The 17,148-nt window shown below is 40.7% G+C and overlaps 2 protein-coding genes across 4 annotated transcripts in view; both read right to left on the reverse strand.

Moving 5' to 3' along the window:
• ATG14 (autophagy related 14) overlaps window positions 1-4,496 on the reverse strand; it is a 30,154-nt gene extending 25,658 nt beyond the window's left edge. Inside the window, exon 1 of the mRNA XM_070749731.1 lies at window positions 4,232-4,496. Coding sequence (XP_070605832.1) covers window positions 4,232-4,446 — 215 coding nt within the window. The 5' untranslated portion in view covers window positions 4,447-4,496. The remainder of the gene's footprint in view (window positions 1-4,231) is intronic.
• A 534-nt stretch (window positions 4,497-5,030) lies between these two features.
• The window catches only part of TBPL2 (TATA-box binding protein like 2), a 28,007-nt gene continuing 15,889 nt past the window's right edge, over window positions 5,031-17,148 (reverse strand). For all 3 annotated transcript variants that reach the window (XM_070733072.1, XM_070733063.1, XM_070733082.1), the window contains exons 3-7: window positions 16,769-16,856; window positions 13,378-13,469; window positions 11,687-11,854; window positions 9,457-9,551; window positions 5,031-5,898 (exon numbers count right to left, since the gene is read on the reverse strand). In XM_070733072.1, the coding sequence (XP_070589173.1) occupies window positions 5,819-5,898; window positions 9,457-9,551; window positions 11,687-11,854; window positions 13,378-13,469; window positions 16,769-16,856 (523 nt within the window). In that variant the 3' untranslated portion in view covers window positions 5,031-5,818. The remainder of the gene's footprint in view (window positions 5,899-9,456; window positions 9,552-11,686; window positions 11,855-13,377; window positions 13,470-16,768; window positions 16,857-17,148) is intronic.

Below are 17,148 nucleotides of genomic sequence, written 5' to 3' on the forward strand. Positions count from 1 at the left end.
CGGGCCGCATGTGGCCCACGGGCCGTAGTTTGGGGACCGTTGGCCTGACACAATTCAACCATGCTATGAATGGTAATATCTGTGAAGAATAGTATAGGGTGGGGTATAGAATAGCATAGCACAGGGGGTTGCACTAGAAGACCTCCAAGGACCCTTCCAACTCTGTAAATTGAGCAATGGCTTCTTGAACAATGGACACACCATTACTTTTAAGACAGGAGATAGTATTGTACATCTTCACTAAAGGAAGCACTTACCACTGACTGAATTCAACCTGCTGTGACCTCTCCAGATGCTTTTACCAATAATGTAGGGTAAAGGTCTCATGCGTATAAAGTAATGCTAACAACACAGAGGACACTGTCCACTTCCCCCGGAACTCAGGCTCAAATCAATCCCAGAAAACTCAAGACAACGCTTCTATTATCTCTGTAGTAATTGCCTAACCAGTGTCCAAGTGAGTATGAGAGATTTTATTCTACAGATGCTTAGCAACACTCCAGCAGACCAGCTTCCAAGATGGCCAAGTGACCAAGTCACTTTACATGTTATTGGGCAATTATCCAGAAATATAACAGAAAAACAAACTTACTTAACCCTTTTTATCATCATGGTGCAAACCCTTACCTATATTCAGTGACATTCTTTGTCTGATGCTTTAGGTATGTTTTCTGTTCCATTATATCCTGGAGGTATTTAGGTATGTTTTCTGTTGCATTATATCCTGGAACCCTTCAATACATATGGAACCTCCTCATGGATCAGTTACTACAAAGAGATTACTCAAGCCTGTTAAGTGGTGCCTCTGCCCTCTAATTCCAGAGGTCAATCCTTGACTCAATTGCACTCCAACTCCCCATGTGTTGTTTGGAACTCAACAGAATCTATTCTGGTGTCATGAGTGAACCATGAGAAGGGAATGATGGAAATATTTCCCTTCCTCTTATCAAATTTCAGCTGTTCTGAGATACAAAACACCTCTAATGGCTGGCTATCTGCTTATCTAGGCTGGGTCTATGATCAGCTGGGACAAATGTATGATTGCCACAGTGTCTAAGAATTCACAAGTTGCTTCTCCCCCCACCATAGGAAGGCATGTTAAAATTCTCCATAATAAAATATCAATGAAAATCCAACATCAATCATAAGATTAGATTGATCTGTGCAGCAAGGAAGTTGAAACTACAGTAGAACCCCTACCTTGTCCTCAAAGCAACCTCACAAATAGTGCCTTACAATGTATCTATGGAACAGTGCCTCTGATGACCTGGAAAATCTCCCAGATGATAATCTTCACTCTATCTCCTCTGCCTTGGGATCATGGTTGATGCAAAATTTGAAAGCGAGATGGGTAGATCTCTGAGAGAAATCCCACCCTCCCTTACCTATTGAGTTCTTAGGAAAACATGGCAAGCTTTTTCCCTCATCCTTGATGAAATCATGGAAGATAATACATTCAGTGCAGGCAGATCTGGTATTTAACAACACTAATCACAACCCAATGTAATCTGTAGACCTGTTACCTGGCTCCCAAGATGAGGTTCATGGATTGATTGATTGATTGATTGATTTAGATTTGTATTACAAAAAGGCCTAAGATTTCCATTCTCTAAATCACTTGACATACCAGCACAGCTAATTCCACAATTTAAGAAAGGCAAGGAAGCACATAACTTGCCTGACAAGAGCAGACTATCAAAACACTGAAGAGCTCAGCAATGAGAAGATCTCAATGGTACTTTACCCGCTGACCATGGTTTATTCTATTAACCTCAATCTCTTTATGCAAATTATTTGTAATATATTTACTGAGACTAACCACCCATTCAGTTTAATCTAGTACAGGGGTGTCTAATATGTGGCATCATGTTGTCATCATGTGCTGTATCACAACTGTTTCCTCCTTTGCTAAACCAGGTGTGGGTGTGGCCAGTGAGTGATGCATCTGGCCCACAGGCCGCAAGTTTGACATCCCTGATCTAGCATATTGTGTAAATGTTCATCTGGAGTTATATAGGAAGACTTACCCTCTCCTCAAAATAAATGAAACAAGAGCAAAATACATATGCCTTGAACCCAAATTTAAACATATTTTGATGAGGATGAAAGTTCCTTCTCCAAGCTTTGTAGGTTGGTTTCCCAGTGTTTCATTACCGGGCTAAGTTACATCTTCAGTTGAATTTTATTTTATATTTTAATTTTGGAGTGACTAAACTGGCAAGCCAAATAATCAACTTTAAGAACATTAAGTTACCTTCAGAGATGAAGAAAGACACCTGTTTCCATCATATTTGACCACCGGTTGTATTGACTATTGAAGACTGGAACTGAACATCCAGCCATCATAGATTCTCTATCTAGTCTCATAACCTGCACTCACAATCGCTGATCAAAACTTTCATTCATTTATTTTCAAGCCTCTCTCTCTCAGGACTTGACAGATGAACCCTTTGCCACTGGCTTTCACAGATCCCTTTAATTAATTATAACAACAACAGCATAGTTGGAAGGGACACTGGAGGTCTTCTAGACCAGCCCCCTGCTTAGGCAGGAAACCCTACATCACTTCAAACAAATTGTTATCCAACATCTTCTTAAAAACTTCCAGTGTTGGAGCATTCGCAACTTCTGGAGGCAAGCCGTTCTACTGATCAATTGTTCTAACTGTCGGGACATTTCTCCTCAGTTCTACATTGCTTCTCTCCTTGTTTAGTTTCCATGCTTAACAAGACTCGTGTTCTACTATAGATTCAATGGCTGGCTCTGTGCATCACATATTCACAGTCACTTGGATAATTTTTTGGGGGGGTGGGGGGCAGACGTGAAGTTTAATTTAATAGAAATTTTCTTCAATTTTCCATACATTCAAGTGTGAACAAGTGGGATGGCCCATCTGATACTGTTCTTTCCACCTCTAGAAACCCCCTCCCATCCTTCCTCTCTGCCTGAAGAGAGACCTTTTACGTGTGAACAGCCACCCAATTCCTATTCTTTCACCTTCCTGCTGGGGCTCTACAAACACTTCCATGAACAACCCAACACCCAAGGAAATAGGCCAAAACGTAGAACCACAGATGAAATTAATTGACCCAATCTGTCAGTTCCCATGATCCACAGTGGTTCTCAACCTTTCTAATGCCTCCACCCCTCATGTTGTGGTGACCTTCAACCATAAGTCTAGAGCCAATTCTCCCAACAGAGATTTAAGCTGATTGGCCAGGAAGGTCAGAGGGACACTCCCACTGTAAACGCCTGGTCGGATTGTAAAAATATACTGCTCAAAAAAATAAAGGGAATGCTCAATTAACACATCCTAGATCTGAATGAATTAAATATTGTAATTGAATACTTTGTTCTGTACATCTAAATCAGAAGGGTTTTTTTCCCCCAAAGACTGTTCTTTACTAAAACTTTCTCTTTTTTCATCTTATTCTATAAAATGTACACTTTTGACAGTCAATATAGACTTAAATGTTCTAATTCTGGATGTAAAAACTTTTACAACTCCATATGTGCTTCTGGTGGAAATTGAGATGTGTATCTCTTTTTATGTTTGTGAGTTTTTGTCTGTTTTTAATGTTTTGTTTTGTTTCAAATATAATAATAATAATAATAATAATAATAATAATAATAATAATAATAATACTGTACTTTGTTCTGTACAAAGTAGAATGTGCACAACAGCATGTGAAATTGATTGTCAATCAGTGTTGTTCCTAAGTGAAGTTTGATTTCACAGAAGTTTGATTTACTTGGAGTTATATTGTGTTGTTTAAGTGTTCCCTTCATTTATTTGAGCAGTGTATGTTCCAGAATAGAAGCTTTAATTCCTAACACCATGGGAAATTTATCTTTTCCCATGGTCTTAGGCGACCCCTCTGAAATGGTCGTTTGACCCCCAAAGGGGTCCCCACTCCCCGGTTGAGAACCACTGCTCTACAGCATAAGCTACCTCCAGAGGTTTACTATACAGCAAACATTCAAGTGTGGTTGGTTGGTCTGTAGTAGGGTAGCAAGAAGAGCTAAAGGTATAGCAGCACCAGCGCCTATCAGCCAGAAAAACAGGAGCAACCTTTTATCCGATCCCTTTAAAAATGCCTAGTACGGAATCCTGGAACCTTTTGCGTTTCAGACCTCTAACCCCGCCTGCGAGAGACACGGGCAAACAAAGCAGGCCAACAATCCAGGACCCGGCCCAGCCCAGCCCAGCCCAGTCCCATCGGGCACCCACCGCTCAGAATCGCGGCCATCGAAGAAAACGAAGTCGCCGCTGCGGACGCACTTGGCGCAGGTCAGGCGGCGGCGGGTGCTGTTGCAAATGGGGCAACGCTCCACGGCCACGGCTTCCGCTTCCGCGGGGTAAGCATCTTCGGCAGCAGCGGCCACAATGCCGGGTGGCCGCCGCCAGCTCGGGCCGGCCCAACCGTCGCCCCTGGAAGACGCCATATTGCTGACGGGCTAGCGGCAGGCCGGCGGTCACGTGGGACTTTGTTTTCAAACAGAGGCATGATGGGGGGAAAAGGAGGCGGGGGGAAGAGCAGCACGTGCGGAAGGTCGGGGGGAGGAGCTAAGCAAACCACAGAGGCTCAGCTGGTTCGGACGTGAGGAGGGGGGGGGAGGCAACGGTGAGGTTTTTTTCCCTCAGCTGGAGTCCAAACTTGGCAACTTTACGACTCGGGGACTTCAACTCCCAGAATTTTCCAACATAGCATAGCTGGCTGGAGAATTCTGGGAGTTGAAGTCCACACGTCTTAAAGTTGCCAAGTTTGAGGACTTCGGTTTAACTTTAAGAAGTTATTCCGGGAGGTCGAAGGAGCACAGCGCGAACCATTGGGCAGAAAGAAAGCAGGAATTTTTTTTTTAAAAAAAGAAGGGGGGGGCAGAGAGACTTTTAGTTTTGATCGTCTTCTGTCAGCTCAACTTTGTATTCATTTATTTATTAACTTGTGGGTCGGCTTTGAATTTAGTGCACGGTGAACAGCCTCAAAATTATTTCTCAAACCACGAATGAACATTTAAAAGAAAAAAAGTCCAAAGAACATGCAGATTTTTATTTTTACTTCTGTGAGAGTTTTTTTGCGCATAATACAGGCATATTTAATTTTTACACACAGGACATTAAATATGGTAGCCTTCGCTTTGCTACCGGTATTTCTTCCTTGCCTCCAGGGTTCTCTTTTTACAATAGGGCTAGAAATCTGCTTTGCAAAAACAATTCGGGAAACTCTTAGATGGTGGCAAAGAATTATACACAGTTTAATCAGTTGTATGATTATCTGGGTGCCCCCCCCCCAATCCCCAATCAGATCTGTTCGTTCAAATTCAGATGTTAAAACATTAAATCAAAAGTGAACAGAACTCAATGAAACTCAATGACATGGCCAGTATTAACTATAATTAAATGGCTCGTTTACACATGGTAAGTGATTATCTCAGTAAGATTTGTTGCCATCCAAACTAAATACTGTAAAGCACTCTAGGCAGTTTACAATCAATTGCTTAGGTAACTACATATTTAACATTAAATAAATCATTGTATATTTTCATTTATTTTCATGCAAAATAATTACATGGTCACGCAACACTGAATTTATTTTAATCTTCAGAATCCTACTGAAGTCTGAAACATTTACATAACTTTGCTTCCTTATTAACTATGTATTTGAATAATAAATTTCAAATGTTTTCTGGACTATACAAATATCTGATAAACATTAAATGAGACAAAACTAAGGAAAGAAGCTACATCATTCAATTACTATTGAAATACTGGAACATTCTAGACTATATACAAACATCATTTTTCCAAAATAATAACTTAAATGACTTTCCTGAAACCTTTTAAAATTGGATATATATTTTCAAATGCTTCATATAACTCCGAACGGTCTTTGGCACCTAAAAATAATTTTAGAATTAGTTTTAACTACATTTAATTTGATCCTACTACAAAAACATGTTCTTAATATGCAATTGTGAGCCGCCCCAAGTCTACGGAGAGGGCGGCATACAAATCTAATAAATAATAATAATAATAATAATAGTTTGTGCCACTAACTTGGGGAATAATAGAATTCATTTGCATTTCTGTATAAAAATAGATAGGTGTCCATGATCAGGTACAAGCAAATGCCTTTAATAGAGTTAAAGATGTTCCTAATAATAGGAAGGTACTTTCCTGAATTTAAGATTATTGTTCTGTATCCTGCATTCTGGGAATACAGGAAGACAACTTGTTTATGGCTTATTTATTATCATTTTGTTTTGTTTTATTAAATTTAGAGGCTGCCTGATTCCAGATCACTCTGGGTAACATACATAATAAAAGACAAAAACAGAAAATCATGAAAAATCCTAAAATTTTCACATAGATAAATACAATAGCCAATCAGACGCGACCTTGTTTTATTTACATTTTCTGCCCGGAGACAGCATTTCTCCTCAGTTAAAACTCATAGACTTAACATCTCCAAAAATACTTTAAAAACACAACAACACTCTGTGAGAGGATCTCAGTAGCCATCCTACCCTGCCAGATCTGGGAGCAAAACCAAGTTTTAAGCGAATTTCAAAATGTTGGGGCAAGAACTGTACATATCTTCAGGGAGATGCAATTCCAGAGAGCAGGCACAATATAGAAATCCCATCACCTATATCTCAAAAGATGACATTATTTTTGAACTGAAAGGACCTGGAGTGCATCCACTCTTCTCAATCTTACTGGAGGGCAGACTTAAAACTTTGCATTGTTCTTTGACATGTTCAGATGATAACTGTCTCTCTTCAGATACCTTCTCTCAAACTAAACATGGAGTTTCCTCAATCTCCCCTTGTAAAGCAAGACTCATCCCCATTGCTCTGCTGTGCACCTGTCCTGGTGCAATATTATTATTATTATTATTATTATTATTATTATTATTATTATTATTATTTGGATTTGTATGCCGCCCCTCTCCGTAGACTCGGGGCGGCTAACAACAATGATAAAAACAACATGTAACAATCCAATCCAATCCTAAAATAACTAAAAAAAACCTTATTATAAAAACCAAACATACATACAGACATACCATGCGTAAATTGTAAAGGCCTAGGGGGAAAGAATATCTCAGTTCCCCTATGCCTGATGGCAGAGGTGGGTTTTAAGAAGCTTACGAAAGGCGAGGAGGGTGGGGGCAATTCTAATCGCTGGGGGGAGTTGGTTCCAAAGGGCCGGGGCCACCACAGAAAAGACTCTTTCTCTGGGTCCTACCAAATGACATTGTTTAGTTGACGGGACCCGGAGAAGGCCCACTCTGTGGGACCTAACTGGTTGCTGGGATTCGTGCAGCAGAAGGCGGTCCCTGAGATAATCTGGTCCGGTGCCATGAAAGCCTTTATAGGTCATAACCAACACTTTGAATTGTGACCAGAAACTGATTGGCAACCAATGCAGACTGCGGAGTGTTGGTGTAACATGGGCATATCCAGAACTGTTGAGGCCCTTGGTGTATATTGACTAATGGTGAGTGGAGCAGACATATTACGTCCTTTGATTTAGAAATTATAATTTTACTGTTGCAACATATAAATTACACATTTAAAAGTCAGCAGACACATCATGCAGTACTACTGACTCATTCAGCTTGTGATCAACTACACTAGAAGTTTCTTTTACATATGCTCTAATTAACCTTGTTATCTCCCATTATCGCTTTCTTTTCCCTACGTGAAGAACTTTATGTTCGCCTCTATTATATTTCATTGAGAATTTGTTATAAAATAGGAAATACATCTATTGTAGTTTCTCACTGGCCTTTGAAGCCAACTATGGTATTCTTTCTAGACCCCCCCCCCTCCATTGTTGGGGATGGGGCACTGTGTTACCAATTGGGGGGGGGAATAGGAGAATGGCTATTCATCTGTGTATGGGGTGGTAATAGTTCCCGAAGGATCAGTTCTCTACCCTTCCTATTTAACATTCATATGAAGCCATTGGAAGAGATAATCCAAAATTTGGAAATTTATATCAAGATAGTGATAATGGCCAACTTTACATTGTTATCCCATGTTAGACTGGTAAAACCTAGTAAGATAGAGTTACTATTGTCCATCAGGATTTATTGTCTGCTCTAGAGATGTCTCTATGAGATGCCATTACCCCTGAAGGAGCCTGTGATGTGGGGTTCTGGACTCTCAGACGCTGCTAGAACAGGAGATGGAGGCTGTGGCCAGAATTTATTTTTTCCCCCAGCTTTGATTGACGAACCAGTTGCAAACAGTGAAGTAGGAGGATTTTTTTTCCAATGACTTATCCCTCACCACCACCGTCTTAGATTACCGCGATGTGCTCAACATGGGCTCCTTTGAAAATCACTTGTGAGCTGCAGTTGATTCGGAGCACAGCTTTTGGTGTGCATGTTTGTCAATAGCAAGAGCAATTAGATTTACATAGCACTTCACAGTGCTTTACAACACTCTAAGTGATTTACAGAGTCAGCCTCCCCCCCCCCCCAACAGTCTGGGTTGTTGGAAGGATGGAAGGCTGAGTCAATCTTGAGCTGGTGAGGATTGAACTCCTGGCATTATATGCAGTTACGCTGTAATCCTACATTCAATTTCTAACCACTGCACTACCACAGTTCCTCAATGGGAGCACATCACACCAATATAGTGGGACCTGTACTTGTTGCCAACAAGTCTTAAAGGGGTTATTTAAAGTGCTGTAACTAACTTATAAAAGTAAAGTGGTACCTCTACTTAGGAACTTAATTTGTTCCATGACCAGGTTCTTAAGTAGAAAAGTTTGTTAGAAGAAGCAATTTTTGCCATAATGTAAATGTAAAAGCAAATAATGTGTGCGATTGGGGAAACCACAGGGAGGGTAGAGGCCCGGTTTCCTCCCAGGAGATTCCTAGAGAGGCCCCACAGAGGCTTCTCCCTGCCTTTTCCGACCCTGTTTCCTCCCAGGAGATTCCTAGAGAGACCCCATGGAGGCTTCTCCCTGTCTTTTCCGGCCCTGTCTCTTCCCAGGAGATTCATAGAGAGGCCCCATGGAGGCTTCTCCCTGCCTTTTCCGGTTATGGTTTTGGAGGCTCGAGTTTGTAAGTGGAAAATGGTTCTTGAGAAGAGGCAAACACCCTGTACTTATCTAGAAAAGTTTGTAAGTAGAGGCATTTGGAGGTAGAGGTACCGCTGTATACATGACTTGATGCCTTGTCCTCTACAGGATTGCTTTCTCCCATTAGATTGTCCTAGCCAACAACTGAAAGTGCACATAGCTTAAAGTTGTCGAAACACCCGTCTAAAAGTATAGCTTTGTCGAACTCCAACAGAGTCTCCTTGAATGGCAAGTTTGGCAGCACATACATTTCATAATGATAACAATAATGTGGGAAAGATAGATATGCCCTGCATTGTTTGTGCATGTATCAGTGATGCAGAAACAGATTGCTTTTATACAACTGAATCACTTACCAGTTAAAACAACTTTTCCAGACACAAAAATAAGCAGTACAATTCTTGGTTTGACCATTCTGTAGATAAGCCCAGGAAACAGCTCTGGTTCATAGCTACAATTTTCAGGAAAAAAAATTAAAGTAAGCAAAATTTACTATCTATGAACTAACAAGATATCTCTCAGAGAGTTATTTTTTAAAAAATAGCTTTGGAATTTCCAGTGCCTAAAAAATACAGTCTCCTCTGCTACTAGCCCCTTTTTGTTAACTCTATCCTTTCCTACTCCCTTTATCATAGACATTTCAATTCCTTTGTATGCTATTTGACAAGCAAAAATTACACAGACAAATTTTTGTACCTCAATTTTTATAGTTACAGTCAAGTAAGTTACCTCTTTGCATAATTGCAATAGGGGGACTGTATTTTTTATTAAATTAACTGGATATCTCCTTTTAAAAACACATAATTTTTAAAAGTCAGCTTACAGTTACTTTGTTTATATTCTAGAAAACAGTCCAGAGTCATTCTAGTATCTGGCATATAAATTATAGTGAATACATTTTTAAAATATAGAATACCTTGATTTTGTTCAAAGACCAAAGGTGCTAAGTGGTACCTCAATACTCATCATTAATCAGGAGGTATGATGAGTAGTGTTGGGCGAACCGAACCTGCACAATTCGGGTCCGTACCGAATTTTGTGGTGTTTGGCATGCCGGACCTGAACCCGATTTTTTAAAAAAATTCGTGATTTAGTTCGCCGTTCGAGCCGAACACCACGAAAGCCACCGCCCGGCTGTCATCTGCTGAGAAGAGGAGGAGGAGCCGGGTGCTGGTGGCGGCGGAGGAAGGCGAACACCGGGGAGCTGTCAGCCAATCAGGAGGCTGGGAGGGAGGCACAAAAGGAGCTGGGGAATCCCACAAACAGATTCCGGGAGCGGAGCTTTGACGTCACATATACCGGCAGGTTGCTAAGGATGCCAAAGTGATCACTTCCTGGATTCCATGGAATCCAGGAAGTGATCACCTTGGCATCCTTAGCAACCTGCCGGTGTACGTGACATCATGGCGCCAAAGCTCTGCCCCTGGAATCTCTTCGTGGGAGGGATTCCCCAGCTCCTTCAAAGGGAGGTCTTTTCATGTAAAAAAAATTTTTTTTTACGAAAAAGAACGCCGCAGCAGCGCTGCAAGCAAAGGGAGGTCTTTTCATGTAAAAATAAAAGTTTTTATTTTCATGTGAAATCACCTCCCTTTGCTTGCAGTGCTGCTGCAGCGTCCTTTTTTTTGTGTGTGTGTGTATATATATATATATATATATATATATATATATATATATATATATATTTGTTTTCGTAAATTTTCACGGGTATATGTATGTAGATTGTTCTGAGTTCGGGTTTTGCCCTGTGTAATGTTTTGCATGTCTATGCGACGTTTCGGTGAAATCACATTCACCATCATCAGGCTGGAGTTCCAATCTTTGTGTTTTTGCAAATGTCAGTTGCTAATATTCATTTGCAAAAACACAAAGATTGGAACTCCAGCCTGATGATGGTGAATGTGATTTCACCGAAACGTCGCATAGACATGCAAAACATTACACAGGGCGCCATGAACTGTTCACGAACCTCAAAAGTATGTATGCATGTATCACTAATGGGCTATCAAAATTTTTACTACCACGCTGTGGGCGTGGCTTATGCATTTTGTTTCAACATCTTTCAGTGCAAATTGAAAGATGTTGAAACAAAATGCATAAGCCATACCCACAGTGTGGTAGTAAAAATTTACTACAAGTGCAAATTGGGTGCTCTGGGGTGGATGTCCAAATTTTGCTACTGGTACTGTGTACCTTACCGTACCCGTAGGTGCCCATCACTGGTTGGTATGTATGTATGTATGTATGTATGTATGTATGTATGTATGTATGTATGTATTCATTCATTCATTCATTCATTCATTCATTTATTCATTTATTGGACTTCTATTCTGCCCTCTTTAGAACTGAAGCAAAAAGGGCACGTTTCAGAATTCAGCAGCCTCACAAGGCTATTTAGACAACCTATCTGAACAATCAGTAGAAATACTATTTTGATATTCATCTGCATTTCCCAACTTTAAGTCCTAAGCACTGTTGGGCTACAGTTCCCACCATCTCAACCTGCCAGTGAATGGCCAGTTATGATGGATGCCAAAGTCTTCCGCGTGCCTTTTCTCCTTGCACACACAAGGGTGAGACATACAGTACCTGCTGAATTGTTGATGAGCGAGAACTAATCCTTCTAAGTGGATGGGAAATCTCACATCACAGCTGGCCACCATGTTCTGTATTTTGAAATCCAGGAATTTTGCAGGAAATCCGAGCTTCTGTATCACACGTGCATACTTCCTGGCTGCCAGTCGTGACTGCTCTTCACTGCAAATTTACAACAAGCAAAGCTTAAAGACAAGAGTGAGTAATTTCAGTTCTCTTAGTCACCTGTACTCTCCCAACCTCTTTTTTCGCCTTTTGAAGATTTCTCCCTACCATAATTGCTCCCCTGTTTTCCCCAAACTAAGACATCCCCTGATAATAAGTCCAGAATCAGGCTTTTGAGTGCATAGCAATAAGGCCAAGTGCTTATTGCAGAGTACAAAAAAATATAAGACAGAGTCTTATTTTGGGGGAAACACAGTAGTAAAATCTATTAGAATTTCCTGTTACTGAACAAAAAAAAATGGAGTGCTATCAGGCACCAGCAATCAGAACTACAGTGGTACCTCAAGATACGAACCCCTTGTCTTACGAACAACTTGTGATACGAACTCGGGGTTCAGAAAAATTTTGCCTCTTCTTACGAACTTTTTTCGAGTTACGAACCGGCGTTCGGGAGACAGCTGGGAAGCCGCGCGGCTGTTTTAAAAGGTGACAGCCGGGTGGCGGGGCTTCCCAGCAGCCTCCCGAACTCCGAACTTTTGCTGAACTTCGCGGCTTCCCAGCAGTCGCCGAACGCCGTTTTTTTGCGGGGTTTTTTTTTGGTTGCACGGATTAATTGACTTTACATTGTTTCCTATGGGAAACAATGTTTCATCTTACGAACCTTTCGTCTTACGAACCTCCCCCTGGAACCAATTAGGTTCGTAAGACGAGGTATGACTGTACTCAAATAGCCTCAGTCAGTGACTTTATTATTTATTGTATATTTTACAAAAATCTCACCAGACTGCTTGTCTTCTCCTGGGAATGACCAGATAAGGCCTCATGGATTTTGGGGATATCAACCCTATGCTGCTTCCCACTACAAAATGACTCCAAGTTATTTTCTTGGAACCAATTGCTGTTGCTAAATGCTAAATATATGCAGTACATATATCATCCTTTCATACTCAGCAGCCAACCATGTCACTGCCCATGCTAGCTGGTGGTCTATGGGCAGTGTTCAACACATCTGGTATATAGTTCAACACATCTGGTAAGTACCAGCGTTGGGAAGATTAATTAACTTTGGTATTATACCATAGTATGGTGGAATATTGCAAGAACATTTCCAGTTTTTAAAAGATGTGGAATTTTCAAGGATCCTATATCTGACAATACATTCATTGGTCTTGTGACGCTAAATAAATGAAACAATTCTCAAGCAATAAATGTACATGTATAAACTGCCTTTTAAAAAAAAAATCAAAGATATTGGCTGTTTCTTACAATGTTGTCTGATGCCCAGCCTGAACTAGATGGAGTGCTAATGATCTGAACCAAGTTGGCTCTTCTATGACTTGTGGACTTCAACTCCCAGAATTCCTGAGCCGATCATTCCAGCTCAGGAACTCTGGGAGTTGGAAGTCCACGTCATAGAAGAGCCGACTTTGCCTACCCCTGGTCTGAACCAAACATATTAGCTTTATAACACAACAATGCTATCCTTAGGTGACGAATCTTGTAAAGCTTAGTAGTCCTACCTTTTGGCTCCTGTGCACACCATTTTACCAGAACTAAATATAAGGGCAGTTGTTCTTGGTTCTCTAATTCTCATAATTACAGCAGCAAATCTCTAAAATTCAGAAAAATTCAAATTTAAAATCCTTTTAAAACTGTACGAGCCATTTTATGAATATCTACGGTATTTATATCTTGCTACTATTAATTTTTTTACAGATAACTCAAGATGGTAAACATGTCCAATACTCCAATCTTTCTATTGTGCCAACAACAGCCCTGTGAGGTGAGTTGGGCTGAGAGTGAGTTACTGGCCCAAGGTCACCCACCTGTCTTTCATGGGCAAGAAAAAACTGAAACACATTATTTCCTGCTTTCTAGCCTTAACCACTAGACCAATTTTGTTTATTTATTGAAAGCCATAAACACTTTTCTTCTCATTCTATCCTTATTTTGAGATTGCTTCAATAGTTGTAAGTGACATTACTGGTCTGGCAAAGATCTTAGATAAATTGGTCTCTCATAAAATATAGCTTATAAACATTGTAAATCAAGTCTATAAAAATGTGAATGTCAAATGATTTATATGTCCTGATATATTTGGACTTAACAGGCCTGTGAGGAGTATGCTGCTAATTTAGAGACCAAAGCATTGACAGTTTTCAACAGAAGACTAGTTCTAAACTGGCACCAAATCTAGCCAAGTTTATGTTAGATCTGATTTCTTTCTTTGTTCCGACATATAATTAGACAAGCATCTAACATTATTCTCTATTCAAATTTAGAAAATACATAACCTCAATTTTGCTGACTATTCCTTAGATAGACAGGAAATTATTACTTTTATTTATAATTAATCTTCAACATCTCTTTGAGAATTCATTCATTGGTAGCACTCCATCCCCATCTTGTGAGTCCAAAGTTAAAGGGATGATGCCAAATGTGGTGTTTCCTAGTACTTACAGTTAACTACCAAGCTATTACCCCAAAGCAGGAAGCAGGGCCAGTATGAATTGACTTGTGGGAGAGGAGTTTGAGACCCACTGCTCAGTCATGTTCATTAACTATGTAGAAATTGTATGGGCTACATAAGGCTGGCTTGTGATGTGCAGGGCAGGATGTTCCAAAAGAAAACAGAACATTCCTGTTTTTTTTCTTTGAAAAAGTAAAATTATGAACCTGGGAAGCCACCAGAGGTGGCAGATATGCCATGAATGGTAATGTCTGACTCAGAGGAGGAGGTAGACCACGAGCCACTGTTTGATGCCTGCTTTAGGAGACTAAGAAAAAGACAAGAATACTTGTATGGGAAAAGGAAGTAATCTGTAGTTTTTAACTCTAGGGAATTGTGACCATTCCCAATAGGTATTTAAGGGTGGCCTCATGGGAAAATCAGGGTGGAGTTCCAACATTTGTAATGGAGTCAGTTCGAGGTTTGGGATTCCAGACATACTACACTAGCACACACTGCTATTTTTCTGCTAAAATCCATGGAGTTGAAATGCCCCTGTCTGATGAACGTCTAGAGAAGCTGTAAGTGTGTGACTATGTGACTCAGAAATCATTAATCTTGCCTCTGGAATGTTAATTGGCTTTGATCCGCCGGGACTCTTATCTCTTCTGTGCTTTCACTGGGAAAGCGCCCAAGATGATCTAATATACTTGTAAAATGCTGCTTCTTATATAAAAGAGTTTGATTTAAAAGAGAATCGAGTGGAATTCTTCCTTGGTTTTCCATCCGTGTAGGCCCAGAACAGAACAGACATGCAGGGCAGAATTTAATTTTTCAATAGAAGTGGGGAAGAATTTTCACATAGCAGAGGGAGAGGGACAATATAGACTAGTGCAGGGGTGACTCTCAAATTCAAGGCCCATTGTCCGGATCTGGCCTCTAGGGTGCTTAGATCTGGCCTGCGAGGCTGCCCTGGAAACAAAAAAGGACCAGCCCATGATGCTTTTGCCAGCTAAAATGGAGCTCAGGAGGACAGAAGGCTGCAGGAGGCTGTCACAGCTGGAAACAGAGCTCACAAGGGCTGCAGGCAGCCCTCCGAAGCTTTGTTTTTTTCTGGCAGCAGGTTGCAGGAGACTGTCGCAGCTGAAAATAGATCCTTGGCAGGAGCCCATTTTCACTGGCAGAGTGCTCAGGCCAGTTCAGGTGTCCCGATACGGGTGACGTCAAGCTGGCCACAGCCCATTAGATTCACTCATAAACGAAGAGGTGAGGCGCAGGAAGAGTTCAGCACCTTTATTATCTATTAGCTAGAAGTAAAAGATCTGCAGGCTGCAGGGAAGCCACTTTTAAGGGCTTCCCTGAAGCCTGCTAGCCATTGACAGCAGTTTATTTCTCTCGCTGCTAGATTAGCCAATCAGTGGCGGCTATGCAAATCCATGCTCCATATGTCAGTACGTAACACCCCTTCCCCAAAGGTCAAACACAACCCTGATGCGGCTGTTAATGAAATTGAGTTTGACACCCTTGGGCTAGTGTAACATTTGCTCTTTGATTACAAAATATAACTGGAATTAGAGTTGACTTTCTAGACTCTCAAAAATACTGCTTTGGGCAACTGTTATCTTTTGAGCTCAGTGAGGTAGGCTAGCCAAGGCTTGGAGATGATGTTATGGGATTGTCAGGTCTGCGTCCGGCATTCTGTAGGCAGCCTTCTATAACAGAAGGACAGCAGAGTGAATATATATATATACATACATACATACATATCTACATACATACATACATATATATACACATATACCCAGTGGGTATGGCTAGCTGATGAGGCCAAAATAAGGCCGAAATAGATCTATCCTAGTCTCCCTTAATTTTCAAATTCAGCAAAAAAACATGTGACACATACAGGTAGAATTGTCAGCTATCAATAAAATGAACTGCCTTGGAAATGGCCCTGGGTTGGGCCGAGAGGCAAATAAGGAGCTGTGTTGTTCCTTCAATACACCAGGGTGATTCGACACAAAAATATGTAACGCTTCCCTGGTGCAGAGCTGAAGGGATTGGATACTGTAGCCTAGAGGATAATTCTCTGCCTTACAAGGCAAAGGTTGCAGGTTCAAGTCCCAGTGGGTATGGCTAGCTGATGAGGCCAAAATAAGGCCGAAATAGATCTATCCTAGTCTCAATTTTCAAATTCAGCAAAAAAACATGTGACATACACACACACACACACACACACATATATGTAGATAAGAAATGAGCAAGCAAAGTATGGCAACTCTAAGTAAACATTCACTGGCTAGGATACTATTATAAAGCCACCTTGGAAAAGGCAAACTTAAACACAGTCCATTTGGGACAAGCAATTGCTCAGAACACCTTTATAGAGGTCAGATTATGAAGAGAAGCAAGCTCAGAGGTGGAAATAAAAATCCTTAAATGAGAGAGAGAGAACTAGTGCTTACCTTTGGATTATATTCTGCGTTTCTGGCATGAAGGGCTATATTCTTTAGGTTCAATTTGCAAAACAAATTTACAGTGGCTACTATATTCCTGGCAGAACAACAGGAACAAAAAAAAAGCCTTTAGGAACTTTACATAAAAGGAGTGCAATAACATATGTAAAAATAGCTGCTTTTTCATTTTCCTTTTTATTCCAGGAATCACTACAAGCTCTAGAAATCTTTTTTTAAAAAAAAATTATTGATTCATTAAAAAACACAAGTGGTACATTCTATTAGTTGGGTACAGTGGCATTTAGGTTTTTCCATGGTCCCCAGGGGGCGTGGTTATGTGTGCTAGCTGCATTCTGTGAATGGAGCTTTGCTTGTTTGTGCGGAAAGAT

The sequence above is a fragment of the Erythrolamprus reginae genome, chromosome 1 (assembly GCF_031021105.1).
Source record: "Erythrolamprus reginae isolate rEryReg1 chromosome 1, rEryReg1.hap1, whole genome shotgun sequence".
Classification (NCBI taxonomy): Eukaryota; Metazoa; Chordata; class Lepidosauria; order Squamata; family Dipsadidae; genus Erythrolamprus; species Erythrolamprus reginae.